This window comes from Achroia grisella, unplaced genomic scaffold, assembly GCF_030625045.1.
Source record: "Achroia grisella isolate CSIRO2021 unplaced genomic scaffold, CSIRO_AGI_Agris_v1 utg1173, whole genome shotgun sequence".
NCBI classification, from domain to species: Eukaryota; Metazoa; Arthropoda; class Insecta; order Lepidoptera; family Pyralidae; genus Achroia; species Achroia grisella.
Window position 1 is genome coordinate 1,979,913 of NW_026712589.1, and position 24,708 is coordinate 2,004,620.

The 24,708-nt window shown below is 33.6% G+C and overlaps 1 protein-coding gene across 2 annotated transcripts in view; it reads right to left on the minus strand.

Annotated features, from left to right (window-relative positions):
- LOC131851122 (forkhead box protein L2-like) overlaps positions 1-22,406 on the minus strand; it is a 64,337-nt gene extending 41,931 nt beyond the window's left edge. For both annotated transcript variants that reach the window (XM_059201562.1, XM_059201556.1), the window contains exon 1: positions 22,245-22,406. In XM_059201562.1, the coding sequence (XP_059057545.1) occupies positions 22,245-22,325 (81 nt within the window). In that variant the 5' untranslated portion in view covers positions 22,326-22,406. The remainder of the gene's footprint in view (positions 1-22,244) is intronic.
- Between the last annotated feature and the right edge of the window lie 2,302 nt (positions 22,407-24,708).

Below are 24,708 nucleotides of genomic sequence, written 5' to 3' on the forward strand. Positions count from 1 at the left end.
AAAAATTGTAAAAAGTGTTTTTTTGGTGTATGTACCGTATTTATATTATATATATTGTATTAGCTGATGTAATAAGGAGTACCTTAACTTAGGCTACTTTTATTTTAGAAAAATAAAGTTAATTTCCACGCGGATGAAGTAACTAATGAATACGCAAGTAGGTCTATTTATGTATATTAAATACATTTCTTTTATATATTCTTCGTATCAGGTATCAGGTAGATCATCACCTTTTCTCCCGCCCAAAAACATCGGCGGCCTCGGTAGTCTAATGGAATTCCGCCTTACTATCGACCGTCGAGGGTACAAACACTTGTATTCCGAGTACGATTGTTTGTAACGTTTTGGATATTATTTAAATTATTAACCGGGTCTTAACACGAATAATTTTATGGCAAATAAAGGTATTTACCTCTCTCGACGTTTTGACTAGGTTGCACTAGCCGTGGTCACGAGCTGACTGGAGTAACAGCGATGTCAATGTAGATAGGTGACAGCAGTTTTTTCTTCATCTACCGTCACTAGATTGTTTAAAGAAAGTTCGCGACACACAGCCATTTTTAATTTTATTTGCCATAAAATTATTCGTGTTAAGACCCGGTTTATAATTTAAATAATGTCTATTAAACACGAAAGTTCTGTATATTTTCTATTTATATTTTGTTTGAATTCAAATTCAAAAATAAAATGTATCTATGCATTTATATCAGTTATCTAGTATCCATAACACAAGCTTAGCTTAGGACTAGATGGCGCTGTGTGAATTGTCCAGAAAAAATATTATTATATTATAAAATACAGTATATGTTTTAATTTAGTAGATTGTTATTTTTTGATATATGATTTTATGAGTACTTACGACACATATACGGCTCTCGTGTTAGTACTGTAATTTATTTTATATTACGTTTCTATCCGTGAAAACCTGTAAGTGGCCGTTTTGATGTAATTATGTTTATAACTAAGTTTATAAATAGCCTTGGTTTTCCGAAAAACAAAAAATAAAATTAAAAAAACTGTTTCTACAAGAAATTAAAGTTATAGGTACTCAATGGTAAAATGAAATACTAATTAAAAATTGCATTCAAAAGTCTATCAGAATCACTATTGACATTAAACAAATGTGATACACAATTAAACATTAAAAATTGCAACAAAGTTTATTGGCTCGTGAAATAGGTCCATTGTGTATTGAACACAACCGAATAAGCTGTGTAGTTTAGCAGCATATCGGATAAGCTACTTTCCAGCTCTATCAACTTATTTTACCCTTATCTACAATGGGTTAAGAGCTATTCTCGCTTGCAATATGATTGCAAGCTGACGCTTGAGTGAAATATACACATGTAAAAAAGTAAAGGCCACCCACGGTAGTAACCCAATATTATGTTACACGCGTACTTACTGTTTTAAAAAAGAAAAAAATGTTCATAGTAAGAATAGGCTTTAGTGCGTGACTATTTGAGAAGTGTTGTACATTTTTATTTTTGTGGAAACTCGACTTAGTGTTGGGATAACTAAGGATATGAGAGAATAGCACCAGAATAAACTTTCGTGAGTCATGGAGAGTTTAAAAAACATGTTAGGCATCCACATTCATACGTGGATGGATGTAAAGGGAGGGGACGCCCTGAGAAAAGATGGATGGATTGTGTGAAAGATGACAGGAATAAAATTATCTCAATAGTATTATAAGTTCTAGTTGAATCAGTACAGGTTTTTATAGGTAGAATTTTAATTTGTTTTTTATGTTTTGTTAATAGTTAATTGTAAGCACTAATTTGTCACATAAATATCGTAGTTGCCTATAATAAAGGTTGCGCTTAGTACAATAAATAAATTGTAATGTATTATATATAATGTAACATAGTATAATAAATAGATTGTAATGTAATATATATAATGTAACAGTGTTGGTGTAAACCTAATAAATAAAAAGAAAATAAAAAGAAGAGTATGTTCAGATATGACGACCGATAGAGAGCAGTGGAAGAGAATGACATACTGCGCCGACCACAAATAATGGGATAAAGGCAAGGCAATGATGAATGATGATGTTAGTTGTTCAAACAGGGCCACTCTAGGCTTAAACTTGTACAGCTACATATGTTTATATAAGTTGTTTTTTTATTGTATTACAGATCTAAAGTAGAGTTGTTCTGTTTTTCCAGGAAAATTGTATTCATTCATTTGATATTAATGTTCTTTTTTAATTTTTATACTTTGTTGAATTGCTCGAACAATCCAACATTTCCAATTGACGGCCTCTGTGATTTAATGCTTTAGCTTACCACCTTACTTCGATGGTCGCGGGTTCGATGTCTCACACGGCATAAACATTTGTATTCATGAACATAGTTGTTTGAATCGTTCTTGGTATTTTCTGTGTACATTATGTATGTAGTTACAAAAATAAAAAGTATCTAAGTATTTATCAGTTGTCTAGTACTCAGGGGCCGTTCAAGTATTACGTAAGCACTATAGGGGCGCGGGGGTTCTTTTCTTTGCTTATTTTGGATGACATGGGGGTGGGGGAGTCTGTATGATGATTACGTCATCGGTCGTAATTTACTTTTTTACACGAATGGCAACCCTCACATTGTCTTTGCTAAAAAAACAATACATTAATTAAGAAATGTTTACGTAAGCATGGGTGGAGGGGGTAAGAGCTTTGCTTACTTTTGCTGACAAGGGGGATGGGGGGTAAATAATTGTGATAAATCTGCTTACGTAATACTTGAACGGCCCCTCATAACACAAGCTCTGTTTACTGTGGAACTAGATGTCGCTGTGCTAATTGTCCAGGTTTATTGTAAAAAAAATTGTATAAAAATAAAAAAAAGTGAATATAATTGGAATTATAATTATAATAATTTTGCAGAAATAAGTATAAAATATCTATATATTTACTGCAATAGTAGAGTTTAGCGGGATGTAAATGTTTACGACAACATTTCGATTGGAAATATTGCTATCTCGCTTGGATGAGGGGAGACGCAAGGTCGCTAAACAGAGATGGAACGAATACTAAAGAGTCTTAATTTTATGGAATGAAAATAAAATAGAATAGAAAATCATTTATTCCAATTAATTTAGTATAAGCACTTTTGAATAGTCAACATTTTTTTTAATCTACCGCTCATACGGAAAGCTATCTCATTACAAGAAGAATAAGCAAGAAACTTGTGTGTTGCTCTTTTAAATAATCCTTGTAAGTTCACATTTTACAAGTCGAAACATATGAATACAAACTACAACAGCACTAATTTATTTAGGCTCAAATTTTAAAACACAATAAGATTAAATCAGTCGTAGTGATAAGAGCAAACCAGTCCCTACAAGCAGCATTCGTTCACGAGTATGACGGATGAGCCAGCCATCACTGCGGTCGACCATATCTGAGCCCAATGACCCGGCACACATGTCTAGACATTTTAGTGAGCATGACTACTCATTCCACTCGACCTCGTCATAGCTACTTACATTTATTATATGGTAGTTACAGTATTCGCACTTTACATGAGGATGCATGCGGCAGTCAATACAAAAGCCGCTACGCTATCATATATCAAGAAAGCAGTATGAAAAAGAAATGATAACGTTGTCCGGTAAAAAACTTATTATTGCAATAGAGGGATAGGGATGTATGTACGCTGTAAAATTAAGTTTCCACGCTATAAGAGAAAAAATATGGATTCCTTATGTCGTAGATTCTACACCCTTTTTAGGAATTTAAACCGAAATTGCATATATCGATTTTATTGAATAGTAAGTTTTTTTAATATATTAATTTAACTATTACCATTTATACTTTCTAAAAGGTAAATACCATACATATAAATAAAATTGGAGTGTCTGTTTGTAATATTGAAATAACCGTTTTGTATCTAGTACTCATAATACAAGCTTTATCTAGCTTAACTTGGGACTAGATGGCGCTGTGTGCATTGTACTTAAATAATAAATGAATTAACATATTAGTTCAAATGCACTTGTTCGGTAAAATTGTACTAAGGAACGGCAGTTTTTTTGTGGGGACTGCTTTATTAGGGTTACGGCCAAAAAAAAAAAACAAAATTCATTTGTTCTTTTTAACCGCTTATGAACGTCAAGTTTTTTTAATTAATACTTCTTCTCTATCGTTCAATTCAGTATATAGATTCAATTGAGAAAAACTGGCAAGAAATTCAACTGCAGTTTTTTTTCTTCTAAAAGTCATCCGCCATCTAGACCCAAGTTAAGCTAGATAAAGCTTGTATTATGGGTACTAGACAACTGATACAAATACGTAGATATATTTTTTATAAATACTTATATATCTATTTACAATTTTTGTCTATTTGTCTGTTTGTTTGTTCCGGCTAATCTCAGAAATGGCTGGACCTATTTTGACGGGACGTTTTTTGGCAGGTACCTGATGCAATAAGAAGTAACTTGCCGCATGGTGTTAAGTCCGCTATATGTACTTTAAAATTATGTGCATAAAAATTTTAACAAATAAATAACTTAGGCTACTTGTATTTTAAAAAAATTAAGTTAAATTCCACGCGAAGAAGTCGTTATACATCTATTGTACATATAAAACCATTATATAACAATATATGATGTAGACACGTAATACGTAACAGAAATCTAAACTCACACCTGCTTATGTTTGTAAGTAACAGTATATTGTAATCCTAGTACTCAACTGCGGCATTTGTCTGAGAAATGAGTCGCTTACTCAACGGGAACTGTATTGGATAGACGTAAATAGAACCTCGTATATATCGTTGGTAATAATAACCCTTTATTGAATTTTGAGCGAATATAAAACAACAGGTGAAGGTTATGTATCATATTTACTTAGCCAGCTATTCATATAATAACGTGTGAATTTTATTAGACGCATGTTCACTAGCGTATCGTATTTTTTGCTAGCACACCGTCCAGAGTTTGTCTGTATAAAAGTTAACAGTATACCGTACTAAAAATCTATAATTAGTGTATAACGAACGGAATAACATTACAAAAATGAAGCAGAGTCGTAAATTACATACAAATTTAATTTAATAACATTACAAAAAAGAAGTAGAGTCGAAATTTCATACAAATTTAGTTGAATAACATCACAAAAAAGAAGCAGAGTCGAACATACAAATTTAATTGGATAACATTTATTTGTGTATTTTCAATTTGGAGATTTTTTTCTGTGGATGATAATGAAATGGTGCACCTGCCTGCGCTAACGGTTTACGCTGGCGAGGCACTAGTGGAGGATGACAAAATGAATATGAGGTCAGGTCAGTTAGCCCATCGTGACAAATCGTGGTTTCCAGGAGGAACTGCGTGGAGGTCAACCTGACATTGGTACATTGATTTGAGTTACGGACGCTGATTATTTTCTTTTAACAGAATTGCGATAGCATATGCTGGTGGTCACTCTATAGTCCCTAATTTGAATTTTAAAACAAAAATGAATTTGTTTTATTGTAAACATGTACAACGTTTATTTCAAAAGAATACGTGCTGAGTTTCGTGTTCTTTTTTGTCATCTCGAAATCATTGCGAAATGACGGTAAATTTGACATATCATAAGAGTCTGTAATAGACTTAAATGGATAAAGATATTTTGATTTGATTTGATTTGATTTGAGACTTTTTGCTTCACGTATTAATATAATGATAATAGTTATTATTGAGTATAAATCAATTATAATAAAAAAAAAAGATCATCATCACCAGAGAACTAAGGTACCACATAGCTCTTCGTATCTGTAAGTTGAAGTGGCAGTGGACTGGTCATACAGTCGCAGAACCGTTGCTCGCTGGAGCAGAAGTGTTCTAGAGTGGAGGCAAAGGTGGTGGTGGTGGTGTGTCTGAGGAATTGTTCGGATTAATACCAGCTGCTGAGTTTCACCACCGTACCACCCGCCAGAAACTGAAATACCATCCTGATCATCTGGATGAATGGCGGTCCTCCACAGTGTGGTTTTCTAGAAACTTTTTGCCTCGCACAACCACATTACGGAAATACCATTGCTGGAAGGTGAGCAATGGTATTTCCGAACTGATATGATATTGAAACCTTCAAGAAAAGAGCTTATTCCTTTTTAAAAGGCCGACAACGTACTTGCAATTCCCCTGGTGTTGCGGGTGTTCATGGGCGGCGGTAATCACTTACCATCAGGTTAGCCGCATGCTCGTTTGTCCCCTGTGTTATAAAAAAAAAAAGAACGCAGCAAGGTGGAGCGACAACATATGTAGGGTTGAAAAGTAGGTGATTACACTAATAAAAGCTTACATAATGTAAACAAACTAATACTACCTAAGTGTCATTTGACGAAAGTCAGTAATTCGTTTTATGGAAATTGCTTAAGGTTTTACAACAAACTCCCAGAGTCTGTAGTCAATTTGCCAGAAAAAACATTCAAATGTGTCATAAAATATTTCCTTTGTAAAAAAGCTTATTATAAAATTGAAGAATTTATAAATGATAATAATGTTTTTGTAGAAAATATCTAACTTAAAATTCATAGCGCTGACAATGTTATCTGATTGAACAGAGTTTCTATGTTGATTGTCGCATGCCTAATCCTTGTTGTTAATTAATTATAACTAAATCAATATTTATTTAAAAGAGCAACACACAAGTTTCTTGCTTATTCTTCTTGTGATGAATCTGCATTCCGAATAGGCGGGAAAACAAAAAAACTTGACTATTCAAAAGTGCTTTTATTAAGTTTATTTGAATAAAGATTATTTCTATTTCTATTTCTGTTGCGGGTAGGAACTGGATGTGAAGGGCTGAAGATCGTGCCCAGTGGTGTGCCCTGGGAGAGGCCTATGTCCAGCAGTAGACTGCAGTGGACTCATGATGATGATGATGATAGATCATCATATTATTATATCAGAGTCGGTTTCCAAAACGGAACAAATCGGAAAAGTTAATCTCTTCGTGAATATGTAATGTTATGGTGAAATGATCACGTTGCAGAAAACCACATGTTTGCTCTCATGTTTCGATTAATGCACATACGGTGTTTTTATCGCTGAGTAGTGTGGTGTATCTTCTTTGTATATCACTTATGTCACGATTATGTAATTCAATAATCTATATACATATATATAAAATTGGAGTGTCTGTTTGTAATATTGAAATAACCGTTTTTACATGCATATGAACATAAATGCAGTACCTACATACGCCTAAATATCATTTTTTACAATTTTTATCTGTCTGTCTGTCTGTTTGTTTTGGCTAATCTCTGAAATGGCTGGACCGATTTTGACGGGACTTTTATTAGCAGGTAATCACAAGACGAACGAGCATTCTATTCTATTAAATAAACACGAATGTTTGTATCGTGCAAGGAATCAAATATACGAGGCATGACATCGGCATGATAACGTGATGTCCGTAGTCCTATTCATGTGGTATCACGGGTGTCACATGATAACGTGATGTCCATAGTCCATTCATGTATAGGCGAGTGTCACCGAATACTATCGGGTGAAAGAATATATAGATTTTTAGAAACGTTTTTCTAAAAATATTTATTCTAAATAATATTAGTAAAAGTTCAATAGTTTTTGCTTGAAAGAGTAACAAACTTCCATCAATGAATACTCAAAAATTTTCGCATTTATAAAAATTTGTAAAAGTTCCGTAGTTTTTGCTTGACAGAGTAACAAACATCAATCTTATCTCACAAATTTTCTCATTTATCTCCTATTTATATTTCTCATTAGTAAGATTTCTAACAGTATCAATACAAACTCTTATTATTTCGGATCTAGATGGAGCTGTGTGAGTTATTACCTGTGTATATAAAATCCTTTGTTATAGCGTTCAATTTACCTCAGGTACGAATAAGATTGAATGAAGTTAAATCACATTAAAATATGTGTCGTCAAACAAAACTGGAAACAGTAAACCAGATGATTTAAAAGTCTAACCGATCAGCGACCCGTGGGCTAATTATGTAACACGATATGAAATTGTTTCTGTTGAAGTTGTGATGCAATATGAAATCATTTCAATTTAAAAAATGCGATCAAGTAAGGTCGAATGACCGCAACATAAATCATTTCTATCGATAAAACACTACTATGAAGTTGCAGCGGAATATTGTTAATCCGACCAATTTAAAAAGTCAGTACATTAGATAGCTTATACCTTTAGAGGGATACATTTTAATTTATTGGGTTGTTACACTAGTTGGTTGATTTGAAACAATTTTTATTGCATTCAAAAATTACAAAATATACTGCAGCGTTCACTTGTTCTTTTATTTTAATTTTATTAATAGACATTTAATAAAATAAAATAAAGAAAGTCTATTCTATTCTAATGAAAAAATACGGTTAATAATTTTGAATATAAAAGCATATTTTATACAAACTATTTATAATCATTAATAATATTAATCTAACCTACAAATTAAATTTTCTTTTCTGCTATAGATACGTAGTTACTGCTATAGTAAGTACGTAGGTATCCATATAAATTTAAAATGATATGGGCACATCTTTTTAAATTTGTACATAATTGTAAAAACTTTAAACAAATAAATTTATTTACTTTAAACAAATCACAGAGCATCATAAACGTTGTATTCCGTTCACAGAGCACCGTATTCATTGAAATAGTTTTTTAATTATATTAATATCATAATCAACCCTAATTTTATATTAAACATTTACTCTAGTTAATACAACATTCTATGTGATTTGGGACGAAAATAAAATATCGAATTGGCAACACTGATGTCGTGTTGTGAGTCGTGACAATTTTCCCATTTTAATAAATTTAAAACCTTTTTACGACTTTCTACGTAATATTTAATATAATAAAAATATATGTAATACTGAAAATTACCAAAACAAGATAAATAATGCTGCTAATGCTGATATTTTAAAGATTGTAACCAAAAGAAACACCTTCTAAATTGTTTCTCATAATGTAAAAACCGTTTCAATTCCACGCTGTCATTTCGGCAAAATAGCGATTACGTGACGTTGCAACGAGGTTACTAAATCGACATTCGATAGAAATAATTTTTATTGATATGTAAAGTTGCGTTTACGTTGCAATGCTAGTTGACAGCGTCAAATGGCGTCTATATGATCGCATTATTGACAGATGACGTCATTTTCACTACGTTACATACGAAAATCGTTGCGAACGAAGTTACATAATTAGCCCACCGGGTTATAATTCACGTAAGAAATATAAATTTCAAAAGGAGCTCTTTCATGAAACGCCTGCTGATCGATTGAGGACTGCAGTCAGGGTTGCCAAACTTGAAATTTAATTCACCATCTTGCAAAGTCAAATAATAATAAAATAATATCTCAGGACAACTTACACAGCGCCTAGTCCTAAGGTGAGCTGAGCTTGTGTTATGGGTACAAGACATATTTAGTAATACAAAAACATAGATACATTTTGTTTATAATTTATAAAACATATATAATATAAATAGATAACAACCAGATCGATACAAACAATCATAGTCATGAATATTTATGTCTGTGCCGTATAAGGAATAGAACCCACGACCGTTGTAACTAAGGCGGTGTGCTAAAACCGCTAGACCACCGAGGCCGTCGAATGTATGATAGTGCCTTTTTTTCGGACTACTCTAATGCTGTTGGCCGCAGCTAGCCTTTACAGTTTCACCGGACGATAGGGGGCGAGTGAAGATGGCACTCCAAACCCGCGGAAGGACTTATGGAGCGGCTGAAGGCCAACTCCCGCCTGACAGATACGACTTTAGTCTGAGGGCATCACTAGGGGTTCGAACCTTGGCTCAGGCCGTCCTAATATCGATCCCCGTTTGAATTGAGTAGGGGTCGATCGGAGGGGCCGATTGTGGCAAACAAGCATACGGCTAAGCTGACATCTATACCTTAATAACTATGTGTTAATGCATTTTAAATAAACACTAACACACTATTTCTGAATAACCTATAAAAATGGGTAATTAATATTAATTTCCGATAGTACCACAACCCTATTTAAACAATGCAAAAATCTGGCAGCATGTGAAATGTCAAATTTATCTCCGGGATTAAAAAACAGACTATAGTATGGGATCGACATCCCTGGGTATAACTAAGCGCGGGTGCTCTTTAAAAACGCAATACTTTTCCCATTTGTCACAGAGCTGCTCATATTACAAGTACTATGGAGGTGACGCGTGCCCGTGCAGCTGTGTGACCGTCATCCATCTACATCTTATATACATTCCGATTCTTATCCCCTACGGCATAGAGTTCGAAATGCAAGAGCCGCTCAGCGCTGACTGTGCTTACCCTATATGTTAGTCTATATCACGCTGCAATATGTAATTGTATAAAGGTTTATACACATTGCATATATATTGATAATTGTAATATATCTTGTATATGAAATTCTCGTGTCACAATGCTAGTTACCATACTCGACTTGTCCAATTTTATATCCATATTCTGTATGTCTGAGAATCGGCCACTATCTATTGTTCATACTCCTAAGTGATAAGGGTAACTAGAGTTTTTTTTTTTAATTTTTGGATTTTTTATTCTTCTTTTTTTCACGATTCAAATTTTCACGAAATTATGATCAACCCATATTTTTCTAGCGATATTGGTTCTTCAATTTACATGGCAAAACAACGTTTGCTGAGTCAGCTAGTTAGAATAAAATAAGCACGGGTTCATTCCCGTAAATTGTAACTATTAATCCATAACAATTACATATAAAAAATACTTACATTAATTTAGATAAATTAATGTAAGTATTTTTTTATATGTACAATTTTATCATATAAAATTAACACCATTCTTTCCTTGGTTTATTAAACTTTATCTTGTCTAATAAATATTTATTTTATATAAAATAATATAATGGATCTATTATATAAGAATTATATATAATAATATATAATATAATTATAATCAAAAAATCATATAATGTGATAAATAAAAAAACGTTACAGTGACAACTATAATATGTTTTTTATTTATACAACAACAACAACAAAAAGGAAATATTTATACGTATAGTCGCAGCAATTCGTTTTTATAAATACTTCATTATAGAACTCAGGAAAAACCGTAGAAGTCTGATGGGGGTACAACCTACTATAATACGTGAATACTATAACTATCAGATGGCAATTGTAAGTAGCTATCACGTTCAATGTCCAGACTTGTGGCGTCGTGGTGGGCCGGGTCATTGGGCTCTCTAAAATATGGTCGAGCGCAGTGATGGCTGGCTGATATATATATATATTTCGACAAATATCTTAGTCAAACATTACTCCAAATGTAAACCCTTTCTATTCTAAATCGATTTAAATTAGTTGTTATATAATTCTAATACAATTTTGCAGTAATACAAACCTTCCTATTGAGTCGCTCTATCTATTGTAAAAACTGCATTGTAAAGTTTAAAAGATCTAAGTGAATACACAGTGAAAGTGGAATCCAACAAAATAACCAGCTCTATTTCTTTATGAAATGACAGTCTCCTGAAAGCTAATGTATTGTAACTGAAAAAAAATCTATTTTATAAATTACATTGTATTGTTAAAGCGAATGCTGTATCACATATAACATAATATTACATACAGATACCCCATCCCATACAGGAAAATGGTTCCTTCCTAACTCGGACTATTCTGCGGGCTATGTTATTTCGCAGCCGTAGGCTCTAGATGTCGCTATATCTGAAGCAGTTCGGATTACTTGTGTGTGATTAGTAATAAAGCATGAAAATAGATGACAGGCAATTAGTTCTACATGACATCTGTTTTGCAAAGATACGTACATAATAATAGATATATATTTTATGGTTACATTTTATGGCAATTGCGTAAGGTTTTACAATAAAATACCAGAGTCTGTTATAAATCTGCCAAAAAAAAGATTTAAATGTCAAATAAAACAGTTCCTTTGCAAAAAACCTTACTATAAAATTGAAGAATTCGTTAACGATAATAATGTTTTTATAGAAAAACTTTAAATCCATAGCACTGACAATATTATCTGATTACATTAATAATGAGTGCGTAGCGACTTCTATGTTGATTATCGCATGCCTCTTACTTGTTATACTGTAATTATTTATATAAAAAAAAACATCTATAAAAAAGAGCCACACACAAGTTTCTTGCTCATTCTTCTTGTGATGAATCTGCGTTCCGAATGAGTGATAGAATCAAAACTATGACTATTCAAATATGCTTGTGTTCAGTTTATTTGAATAAAAGTTATTTCTATTTCACTCTTCTAAGGTTGACTGAAAGAAATCCCTCTTTTGAGATAAGTCCGCCATTTTACGCATTTATTCTTGAAGTCAATTATGTTCTTTTATTTATAATTTTATTGTACTATAAAGTATTACAAATATACTATTTCATGCCTACAAGATATATTAAATAAGGTGTGTTAAATATTATAAGAAGAAGAATTTGTATCCACGTATTTGCACATAAAGTAATGAATTAAATTGAAGTTATTTTAGTCAGTAAAAAAGAAACTTCGAACTGACTAAAGAAACTTCAAACTGACTAAAGAAACTTCAAACTGACTAAAGAAACTTCATTTTGACGTTGGTATATTTTATTAGTAGGTACGAATAGATAACGTATACGTTTTAGTGAATAAATAGGCCTGTGAATATTTCATCATGTCATTTTTAACAATACGAACTGGTAAATAAGTTAATATCTTATTGACAATCAGTGGTTCAGTTGGCGATGAACTCGTGTCAGGGTCGCTGATAAAATGCGACTCTAGGCTCAATAATTTTAATTTTCGTAACTTGTACTACGCGAAGAATGATGTATTAAAAAATATACTAAATATACAATTAATATTCGAATTATCCAATTGCAAGTAATTGTAATTTTAATATTAGAAGTCGTCACCCAGTTCGAGCATAATTAAAATAGAATAGAATAGAAAATCATTTATTCAAATAAACTCAAATTAAGCATTTTTGAATATTCAACAATTTTTTTTTAATCTACCGCTTATTCGGAAAGTAGTCTCACCACAAGAAGAATAAGCAGGAAACTTGTGTGTTGCTCTTTTAAATAACTTTATTATTAGTTTAGATTTTTAAGTTTAAGTGTGTAAATACAAACCACCAATTAGCACTAATTCAATTAAATACTCAAATAGAAAAAATACTGACTACAACCGACTGGTTAAACAATTAATAAGAGGAAATCAGTCATAGTGATTAGAGCAGACCAGTCCATATAAGCAGCACCCGGTGTTTTAATATTACTTATGGTCGAATTTCAGCCTTAATATTAATTTAAGATTAAAATTCAAATGTTTTCAAAAGAAGTTTTCAATTCAATTCTTTGAAAAAAAAAGCTTATTATAAAATTGAAGAATTTATAAATGATAATAATGTTTTTGTAGAAAATATCTAACTTAAAATTCATAGCGCTGACAATGTTATCTGATTGAATAGAGATTAAGTGCGTAGCGGTTTCTATGTTGATTTTCGCGTGCCTAATCCTTGTTGTTAATTAAATATAATAATAATAACCACAGGACAATTCACACAGCGCCATCTAGACCCAAGTTAAGCTAGCTAAAGTTTGTGTTATGGGTACTAGACAACTGATACAAATACATAGATATATATTTATTTTTTCGCTACGCACTTAATCTCTGTTCAATCAGATAACATTGTCAGCGCTATGAATTTTATGATTTTATAATATTCTGATAACTCTAAATCCGTTCAATAGTTTTGCGTGACAGAGTAACAAACATCCATTCATAGTCCCAAACTTTCGCGTTTATAATATTAATAAGATAGTGTTAAATTTAATGTAAGAATAGATTTAGCTCTGCTATGAATACTCTCCTTTTCTGTATGTCTATAATTTATTGTAACACTAGCTGTTGCGTGCGACTTCGTCTGCATTTCCGTCGTTTTTCGTAAAATATGTAGCCCATATCCTGCCATGTTCATGTTCTGTCATGCTCTTTATTTTTCTCAAAAACAAGTTCTGGGCCGTTTTTAATGCTCTAAGTTTCCTTTCGTTTGTTTTATATACTTATGTTATACTAGCTGTTGCCTGCGACTTCGTCTGCGTATCCGTCGTTTTTAGTAAAATAAGCATATGTCCAGGGTATTTGTGCCAGCCTATGTGCAAGGGAAATGTTAGGAAAACACATCAAAACCACTGAACTTTGAGGAAGGCCTTACGGTTCAGTGGTTTTGATGTGTTTTCCTAAAATTTCCCTTCACTGCTCTGCTCCTATTGATCGCAGCGTGATGAAAAGTATACTATAACCTGCCCAGGAGTATGAAGAATAATTGTACCAAGTTTCGGTAAAATACGTCGAGTAGTTTTTGTTTCTATTACGAACATACAGTCAGACAGACAGAAAATTTTACTGATTGCACTTTTGGTATCAGTATCGATCACTAATCACCTCCTGATAGTTATTTTGGAAATATATTTCATGTACAGAATTGACCTCTCTACAGATTTTTTATAAGTATTCAAGGAGATATATATGGAACCAAATGAAATTCAAAGCTAAGCTTGCCGCTTACTAACTTGGATTCAAATACCCATCGAATTATAGCTAACAGTGTTTTTTATTGATGATGCACCCGCCTACGCTAACAGTTTATGCAGACAGGGCTAGTGCTCTGGTGCCTTCACTGGTGTGAAGGATGATAAGAAATGTATGAGGTCAGGTCAGTTGGCCCATCCTGACAAATTCACCAGGAATGGCAGGTAGTGTTCTTTTACTACAATTGATAATATGTCCGCCTTTAATTTCTTTGAATGGCACGCTGTTAGAGGTAGTTGTCAGGTTTTGCTACTTAGGGTCGACCGTGTCAAACAATCTCTCGATTGATCGAGATCAACTCACGTATTGGCAAGGCGGCAACTATGTTTGGGAGGCTTAGTACGCGAGTATGGTACAACAAATACCTGACTACCAAGACCACGATGGTAGTCTTTCAGGCTTCCATACTAAGCATTCTCCTATATGGAGCCGAGACCTGGACAACGTACGCAAAACAAGAAAGTCGATTAAACACTTTTTACATGCGTTGTCTACGCAAAATTTTGAGCTTGGGCATTTCGTGGCGTGACAGGGTAATCAACGAGAGGATTCTAGAAATCGCACAGCTGCCTAGCTTGACTGCATTTCTTAAACAGAAGCGTCTGCGTTGGCTAGGGCACGTGCACAGAATGGAGCCCTCTCGTTTACCACGACGCGTTCTGCTCGGTACAATAGCGAATGCAAAGAGAGATGTAGGGAGGCCTTTGCTTCGCTTTAAGGATTGCGCCAAACGTGACATGGCCACATTTCAAATAGACCACCGTGGCTGGGAAAAGCTCGCAGCCAATAGATCAGAATGGCGCAAACGCGTAATGGAGGGTCGAAGGGTTTGCGATGATGCCTGGTTTCAAAGGCTTGCTGACAAGAGACGGAAGCGCCACCTAGGCGGCTCAGGACAGACTACTGCCGATAGTTTCCCTTGTCGGGCCTGTGGTAGGCCATGCCGCTCTCGTATCGGTCTATACAGCCACGAAAAAAGCTGTTCACGGACCATTACGCCATAAATCTTCTATAATAGACTCATAGGCCATTATATAATATGTCCATCTACCTTATTTAGAATTATTGTCGTGAATATATTGTTAAAAGAAATATATAGAAGAACTAGCTGTCATAGGGGTTGTCCCAATTTATCAAAATCCTACTTAAGCGAACGTCTTCATCATAGTAGCTCCAATTTTTAATTTCAGTTCAATCAGTCGAAATTCTAAGAAAATTTATACAAATTTTCGTCCCCTTTTTTAAAACCTTAGGGGTGGAATTTATCAAAATCCTTTCTTAGAGAAAACCTACGTCATAGTAGCTTTATGCATGCAAAGTCTCAGACCGATCGGTTTAAAATTGACAAAGTTTCATACAAACTTTCATCCCCTATTTTATCCCCTTGGGGGTAGAATTAATTAAAATCCTTTCTTAGCAGATGCCTACGTCATAACATCAACCTGCATGCCAAATTTCAGCCCGAACCGTCCAGTGGTTTGGGCTGTGCGTTGATAGATCAGTATGTCAGTCACATTTGAGTTATATATATTTAGACAGTATAAAAAGGCACTGTTCGAACTGGATACACGCAGTATGTAATATTTGCATATTATGGTTCATGATCATCATCATCATCGCAGTCCGGAAGACGTCCACTGCTGGACATAGGCCTCCCCTAAAGATCTCCACGACGATCGGTCCTGCGCTGTTCGCATCCAATGCCTTCCAGCGATATTGACCAGATCGTCGGTCCACCTTCCTGGAGGCCTTCCCACGCTGCGTTTTCCGGACCGTGGTCGCCACTCGAAGACTTTATTGTCCATGTTAGGTTATTATATTAATATTATATATGCGAAAGTTTGTCAGTATGGATGGATAGATGGATGTTACTCTTCAACACAAAACTATTTACCAGATTTTGATTAAACTTTACAGTAATATAACTTATACATCAGAATAACACATAACCATATCCCTGGACAATTAACACAGCGCCATCTATTCCCAAGCTAAGCAGATCTCGTGTTATGTATACTAGACAACTGATATGAACACAAACATACCTTTTTATAGTAAATACATATGTAATATTCATAGAAAACACTCGAAAGAACAAACAATCATACTCATGTTTGTACCGTGCGAAGAATTGAACCCACGACCATCGAAATTAAAGACATGTGCTAAACCACGTCAATAAAAGTAATATTTGAAAACTGATTGAAATAAACGTATACTTCAGCAGATAGATCAGAGTCTACGTCTATTACTATCACCCGTTGTCCATATCATAAGATATAGTCTATGAACCCAGAACACTGATATGATTAATTATATTTTAATATACCATTTAATCACACGATATACTTGCAAGAATAAAAGTCAAACAAACAAGGTCAGTGATGTAACGCAGTGTGACGAACATATAGATAGCAGTAGTGTGGCGCGATAGCCAACTCCTCAACGTCATGCCTACTATTGACTAGCATATAGTAATTATTAATAAATTAATTAGCTTAAGAAAATATGATTTATTTACAAATAAACTTGTATGTTTATTCGTAATCATGTGTAATGAGTTAAACTTTTAATAATTATGTTTACTAACACCTTTTTAAATACTCAATATTAAGATAAGTAAGTGATACAAGATGTACTTACAAGTATATTAATTGTCGATTATGTGATAAAATACAATTTAATGCTGCGCCTGTACCGAAATAAGATATGCATGAATATTACGCTTTGTTATTTATATTAACAAACATAATAAAGAATCTAATATAATATTTTAAGGCATTTACATATGAATGTGCACGGTTATAAGGCCAGAAGAAGGCCGAGAAAGATAAAGAATGTAAGGTAATATTTTAAGGAAGGTGTTACATATGAATGTGGACGGTTATAAGGGCAGGAGAAGGCCCAGAAAGATAAAGAATGTAATTATTTTAAGGAACGTGTTACATATGATGTGGGCGGTTATAAGGCCAGAAGAAGGCCGAGAAAGATAAAGAATATAAGGTAATATTTTAAGGAAGGTGTTACATATGAATGTGGACGGTTATAAGGGCTGGAGAAGGCCGAGAAAGATAAAGAATATAAGGCAATATTTTAAGGAAGGTGTTACATATGAAAGTGGACGGTTATAAGGACTGGAGAAGGCCGAGAAAGATAAAGAATATAAGGTAATATTTTAAGAAAGGTGTTCCATAAGCATGTGGACGGTTATAAGGGCTGGAGAAGGCCGAGAAAGATACAGAATATAAGGCAATATTTTAAGGAAGGTGTTACATATGAATGTGGACAGTAATAAGCGTATAAGAAGACCGAAAAAGAGATGAATGGACCGTATGAAAGATGATATAAAAAATAAAGTAAATAACGAAATGACTGCGAACAGAGACAAATGGAAGGGACAACCATATTAGGCCGACCACAAATAACTGGAATGAGGAAGAAGGAAATGAAAATTGTTATATTAAAGAACGTTCTTTTATTGTTTTATGATATTTAAATGTAGAGTTGTAGAGTGTCTTATATTTAATGGATTAAAGGACTATATTAGGCATGATTTAAGAAGAAAAAGTCTCACACACTTCATATTTAAAATAAGTAATCGTGTCGCTTAGTAACAGTTGATATGTAACGTGTAACTGAATCAGATCGAGAATAATATTTGCTACTGTATATAATCCACTGAATATCTCCATCATGTACCTCATGTATGCTGTGCCTGTAATAAAGCATTTATCTATCTATCTAAATGATTATTTTTTTCTGTGATAAGCACAATCAAGAGTTTTCATCATGTTCATAATCATCATTCATCATCAAAATTGAGTAAAGTTTCATTTGAACAGGGTTGAAATTGAATTGGTACCCTAACGTAACCTAACGTTTAACTTGTTTACTACCTTAATATCATTTCTATTGTCTCCTCTCACACTTCAATGTTTATTTATTTTATTGTCGATATTTTTATTATCTTCAAATGTATTTATTACAGGTCTATTCTTAGTAAATATAAATTACCCAACATTTATATAACTTACCAGATATTTATATTTCCATTTCAGTGTGCATTCCTTGAATGTAGGTAATTAAATTAACTTACTTATTTCTATAGAAAAAGTAATAGTATTTAGATAAATGAACTTGATGTAATGATCATTATTTAATAGTCTATTGTATCATTTACTGGGAATTTAAGATTCAGTTAAGTAGAGCAAGAAACTTTTCAGTTCCTTTGTAGTTTATAATTAAACTAGCTACTCGCCAGGCTTCGCACGGGTGTACATGTATTATATCTAAATCTACCTCTTGAATCACTCTCTCTATTAAAAAAAAACCGCTTCAAAATCCGTTGCGTAGTTTTAAAGATTTAAACATATATAGTGACGGACAGACAGTGACAGCTACTTTGTTTTATACTACGTAATGACAATAATGAATAAATACAGTCTTTAAAATATTGGTGTTTTTTTATACATTTTATATTTCTCATTATTATTAGGTAAATTTACATTCGCAAATTATTAAATAAATTGCCTATTAAGTTTAGTTAAATTTTCTATTAAAAGAATAAATTCCTTTAAATCGAATTTTCAATTTGATCGGCACTTAATTTTATACAAAAATAGTGGCAAATACGCATCCGCCTTGTCTGATGGTAAATAACTACCATATCCTGTGCACACTTGAAAAACAAGGGGTGTTCTCATTGCTGAGCTTCGCGCGTAGAATAAATGATTTCGAAAAGGTTTTTGTTTGTAATACTTTATTGTACAATAATATTATAAATAAAAGGACACAATTGACTTAGGTTAGGTTTTCGTGTCTTAGAATTATTTTAGTTCTGTTGCACTGTTATATTTGGACTTTTTTTTTTAATTTTACCACTGAGACTCAGCTCTGTAAAGTATGTTTCCAGCATTATGAGTGAGTGAGACCAGTGAGTTGTGGTCCACATTGACTATATTTTGTGAAGTGTTTTGTTGTTTTTTAAATAATATATCATTATTCTTGTGTATGAGTGAATAAATTATATTCTATTTATGTTGTTACGATGTAAAGGGACACTGCCAACCCACAATTAGAATTTAGGGGAATTAAGAAGGTATAACTTTGGAATTTCTCTCAACTGAGTTGCCATGATAAAAGTCGGGTTGCAACCTGCATTATTTATTTTGAAAATGGGAGAAATTCTCAAAAGTTCTATTTAATCGAGATTTTATGTTAAGGGTTCAAGGGCACCCTACACTTCAGGGCTCGGGGGCACTGCCCGGCCTAGACCCTAGGTAGCTACACCACTGGTGACACCCCTGGTGTTTCTAATGGTGTGGCTACGGTGACCATTTACCATCAGACTGTATGCTTGTTTGCCACCTACGTTATATAAAAAATAATGCGCTCCCTGCATGAATGATACCATTAATATAAACACATAGAGTCATCTGCCCATAGTTTCAGATGACTCATTGTGCTCTCTAAAATATGGTCGAGCGCAGTGATGGCTGGCTCATCCGTCATACTCGTGAACGAGTGTTGCTTGTAGGGACTGCTCTTATCACTACGACTAATTTAATCTTATTGTATATTTGGCCCAAATAAATTAGTGCTGGTTGGTATTCACACGTTTAGACTTGTAAATGTAAACTTACAAGGATTGTTGAAAAGAGCAACACACAAGTTTCTTGCTCGTTCTTCTTGTGACGCGACAGATTTCCGAACGAGCGGTAGATAAAAAAAAAATTGTTATGACTATTCGAAAGTGCTTGAATTAAGTTTATTTGAATAAATGATTTTCTATTCTATTCTATTCACAAAAATTTCAGTTGAGAATGCCTCTAACCATCCCATGTGCGAATACAGTCGTAAAGATATTTAATAAACTTTCTCCTCCAATATTAATCAGATTTCCATCATGTGTACTGCAACGTGTTTAGATACAACTACGCAGTGTTACTGTCAACAAAAACAGATTACAGTATGACCTATATGTTCGAGCGTCATGGATCTGTAATAAGTTCTAACATTTTATAATCGGATATTGTTATTAGAAATGACAAACGTGCATGGCAATAGTAGTTCTTGCATGGGATTTAAGTTTATTTTGTTGATTTAAGAGTTAGACCATATATACTATAAGTATAAAATGTAAATAGACTATAGTCATTCATCTACGGGATTTTCATTTAATATTAGACAGAGACACGTATATAAAACCCCAATCGAGCCCCGACCAGTTCCAACGGGATTGGAATTACGATGGCCTGAGCCGAGGTTCGGACCCCTAGTGGTGCCCTCAGAGTAAAGTCGTATCCGTCAGGCAGGAGTTGGCCTTCAGCCGTTCCATAAGTCCTTCCGCGGGTTTGGAGTGCCATCTGCACTCGCCCCCTATCGTCCGGTGAAGCTATAAAGGCCAGCTGCGGCATATAACAGTATTAGTGTAGTCCGAAAAAAAAATAGGTACACAATGTAAATAAGTTGGCTTTTAAAAATAAGAAATTCATTCGAGTTTCTTGCCAGTTCCCCTCAATTGAATCTATATACTGAACTGGACGGTAGGGAAAATATTAATATACAAACTTGACATTCACAAGAGTCTAAAATATCCTACAGGAACAATTGATTTTTGTTTTTTTAGCCGTAACCTGAAGAGAGCAGTTCTCACAAACAGCTGCCGTTCTTGAGTTACGATTTTACCGAACAAGTGTATTTATGATATCACACATGGTAATAATAGCGGAATTAAACAAAACAATAATAGTATAATTATTACTTTATTAAGTTCTAGAATTTAGTATCTGCGGTAGATTTGAGTAGACTATACATAAAAAATATTTCCCTAAAGTCAGTTTCAATTATTTGTTTAATATATAGTTGATATGTACCATTAGGCTGTTTGCAATTATTTATACCACGAATGAGGTAATTAAACATACGGTTTACCTTATGGTAAATGGTTACCGTAGCCTATAGACGTCTGAAACACGAGAGCTGATGCGCGTTGCCAACGTCTAAGTATCCTTAATATATCACGAAAAACACATGTTGTAGTCTTTAGAGAAAACTTCGAGTAGTTTATTCCAATCTAAGTAGTAAAACTAAAACTTAGATTTACTTAGAGAAAAATTGCGAGCTCTGTAGCTCAATGAAGTAGTACAATGAAGATATACCATCATAAAAGCCACGACCACTCTGTCAAGAGTGAACGACTGAAAAAGACTAAAACATGGCAAAATCCCGTGATTTTTTTAATTATACGTATAATGAACGTATAAAAAAAAGTATATATATATAGATCTTATATATAAAATTCTCGTGTCACAATGTTAGTTACCATACTCCTCTGAAACTGTGAAATTTTTATGAAATTTTACATGCATATTCAGTAGGTCTGAGAATCGGCTACTATCTATTTTTTATACCCCTAAGTGGTAAGAGATATCCACCCCAAAATATACATAGTTTTATTTTTTCGACATAATATTTTATTTTCATTTTATTACTATTTAGGACAACTCGGATTTTTTACTAGCGATTTTAATTTATATGTCAAAACAACGTTTGCCGGGACAGCTGTGTGTATTTTATGCATAGTGTTAAGTCCGCCAAATGTACTTTACTATATTTTGTATTGATTGCATTGAATTTAAATAAATAAATAAAAATCGACTCACCGCCGGATGGACGTGTGGATGTGAGTATAGCTGCATTCTGCGTGTGTCCACACTGTACGTATTTAAAGGGATATCGTTCATGTCGAAGGTCTCAGGAAGTGAGCGTGGAGTCAGTCCTGTAACGCTACCATTGCAGTCATCATCAAGACTGATGCCATCTGGGCTGCTGGACACTGGGAACAAAGACATAAACAGTATTACCGTAACATGAAAAATAATGTTTTAGTTCAAACTGAATAACTTATTTTAATAATCATCTCAGGACATCTCAGGACAATTCACACAGCGCCATCTAGACCCAAGTTATGCTAGCTAAGCTAGGGTTCTAGACAACTGATACAAATACATAGATATTTATTTTCATAAATACATATATATTATACATAGAAAATACCCAGACCGATACAAACAATCATACTCACGAATACAAATTTTTGTGCCGTGCGAGGAAGTGAACCCCCGACTATTGGACGTAAAACGGTGTGCTAGACCGCTAGATCACCGAGGCTGTCAAATTATAATATTTTATAAAACTAAGAACCTACAATTAAAAACCTTACAAAATATATTTTTATAGGTTATATTATATTTTTTTAAAAGGAGTCCCTTTAGGCAATGTTCAGAAGATACTAGCAGCGTTTCCTCTTTGAATGGCTAGACTAATTCTTTGTCCGGTAAAATTATTCTAACAGTATTATACGCATGCTTCTATTATAGAACTTTAACTTAAATATGGAATCTTAATAATATGGTAATCATGTACTAGCTCGTTTAAAAAGAAAAGGGTTGAGTTTCTTGTCAGTTCTTCTCAGATTGAAAGTACTACGAACTGACTGTAGATTTAACATATCATGAAAGTAATAGACCTACATAAATAAAGATATTTGGATTTGATTTTATTTGATTTGTATATTATAAACGTTTGTGAGTGTGCATAGATATTTGTTACTTTTTCACTCAAAAACTACTATACGGATTTTGACGAAACTTTACAGTAATATAGTTTATACAAGGCAACACATAGGCTACAATTTAAAAAGATATCATGTAAATTAGTTAAGAGTAATGCAGACGAAATTGCGCAGGTAACCTAGTATGTAGAATACTAGCTGTGCCCGCGGTGTCAGCCGCGTGAATGTTGCCTGTGTGTTATTCTGAAGTATAAGCTATTTTACTGTAAAGTTTCAACAAAATACGTTCAGTAGATTTTGCGCAAAAAAACTAATACCCAACTATTCATCGATACCCACAAGCTTTTGCGTTTATTATACGACTAGCTTTTGCCCGCGGCTTCGCTCGCGTTATTTTATCCTCTTACGGGTGGAATTCATCAAAATCCTTCTTAAGGGATGCCTACGTCATAGTAGCTTTATGCATGCAAAGTCTCAGCCCGATCGGTTTGAAATTGACAAAGTTTCGTACAAACGTTCATCCATATATAGTACGAGAAACTTAAAACAAAAGAACATAATTCTGGAAATTATATTATTTATTTCAATATTATATATATAAATTACGTGTCACGTTGTTTGTCCGCGATGGCCTTCTAAACTACTGAACCGATTGCAAATTTGATTTGCACATTGTGCAATTTTAGATTGATCCAACTCGAAAGATATGATAGCTTACTTCTCAATTTATAGTCGCAATATTATTTTATTCAAGTACCTTAGCCACAGCAACGCGTGGACGGGTCTGTTAGTATAGTATATCACCATACTACATACATTTGTGTCACATTTCCTAACGGTCAAATATCTGTACAAAAAAGTTATCGCCATCTACTCACTTATCTTAATAATTTACGACTCAATAAAAATCGCAAAAATTGTGACCGACACATGTTTTTGTGGCATTGGAAAAAATAACTGGACCATCTCACGCACTGTGAGTTTTAGATTTAGTTACTTAATTCCTTCTATATTGTTGTGAAACCTCTTTTGTTATTTTTTTTATATTTAAAAGTAATATGTTTATAAAATTTTGATAGTTCGTTCCTCAGATTATTTGTAAAAAGTGGCATTATATTTTTCTTTCTGTGTTTAATAAATTATTTTATTTCTTTATATATAAATTAGTATACATCAATCAGAACTACCTACTACTACCTGCGTACAGTGGGTACGTAGGTTGAGTGGATTTATAAGTAATACAAACAATCATACTCATAAATAGAAATGTTTGTATGGTGCGAAGATTCAACCCGCGACAATCGGAAGTCAAGCGCAGTGCACAACCGATAGATCACCGAGGCCGTTTAGCCATATCTTATTGCATACCCTTTAGGCTTTAATCTTTGAACTCTCTCGACACTATTTAACTCGTTATTAACATTTGATAGGTATGTAATTATCTTGTACTAGCTGACCCTCGTAACTTAGCCTGCATCATACTTGACATTTATCGTTATATTTCGCCCAACACACACAATATCTTTTTAAATTATATCCTATATGTTACTCTG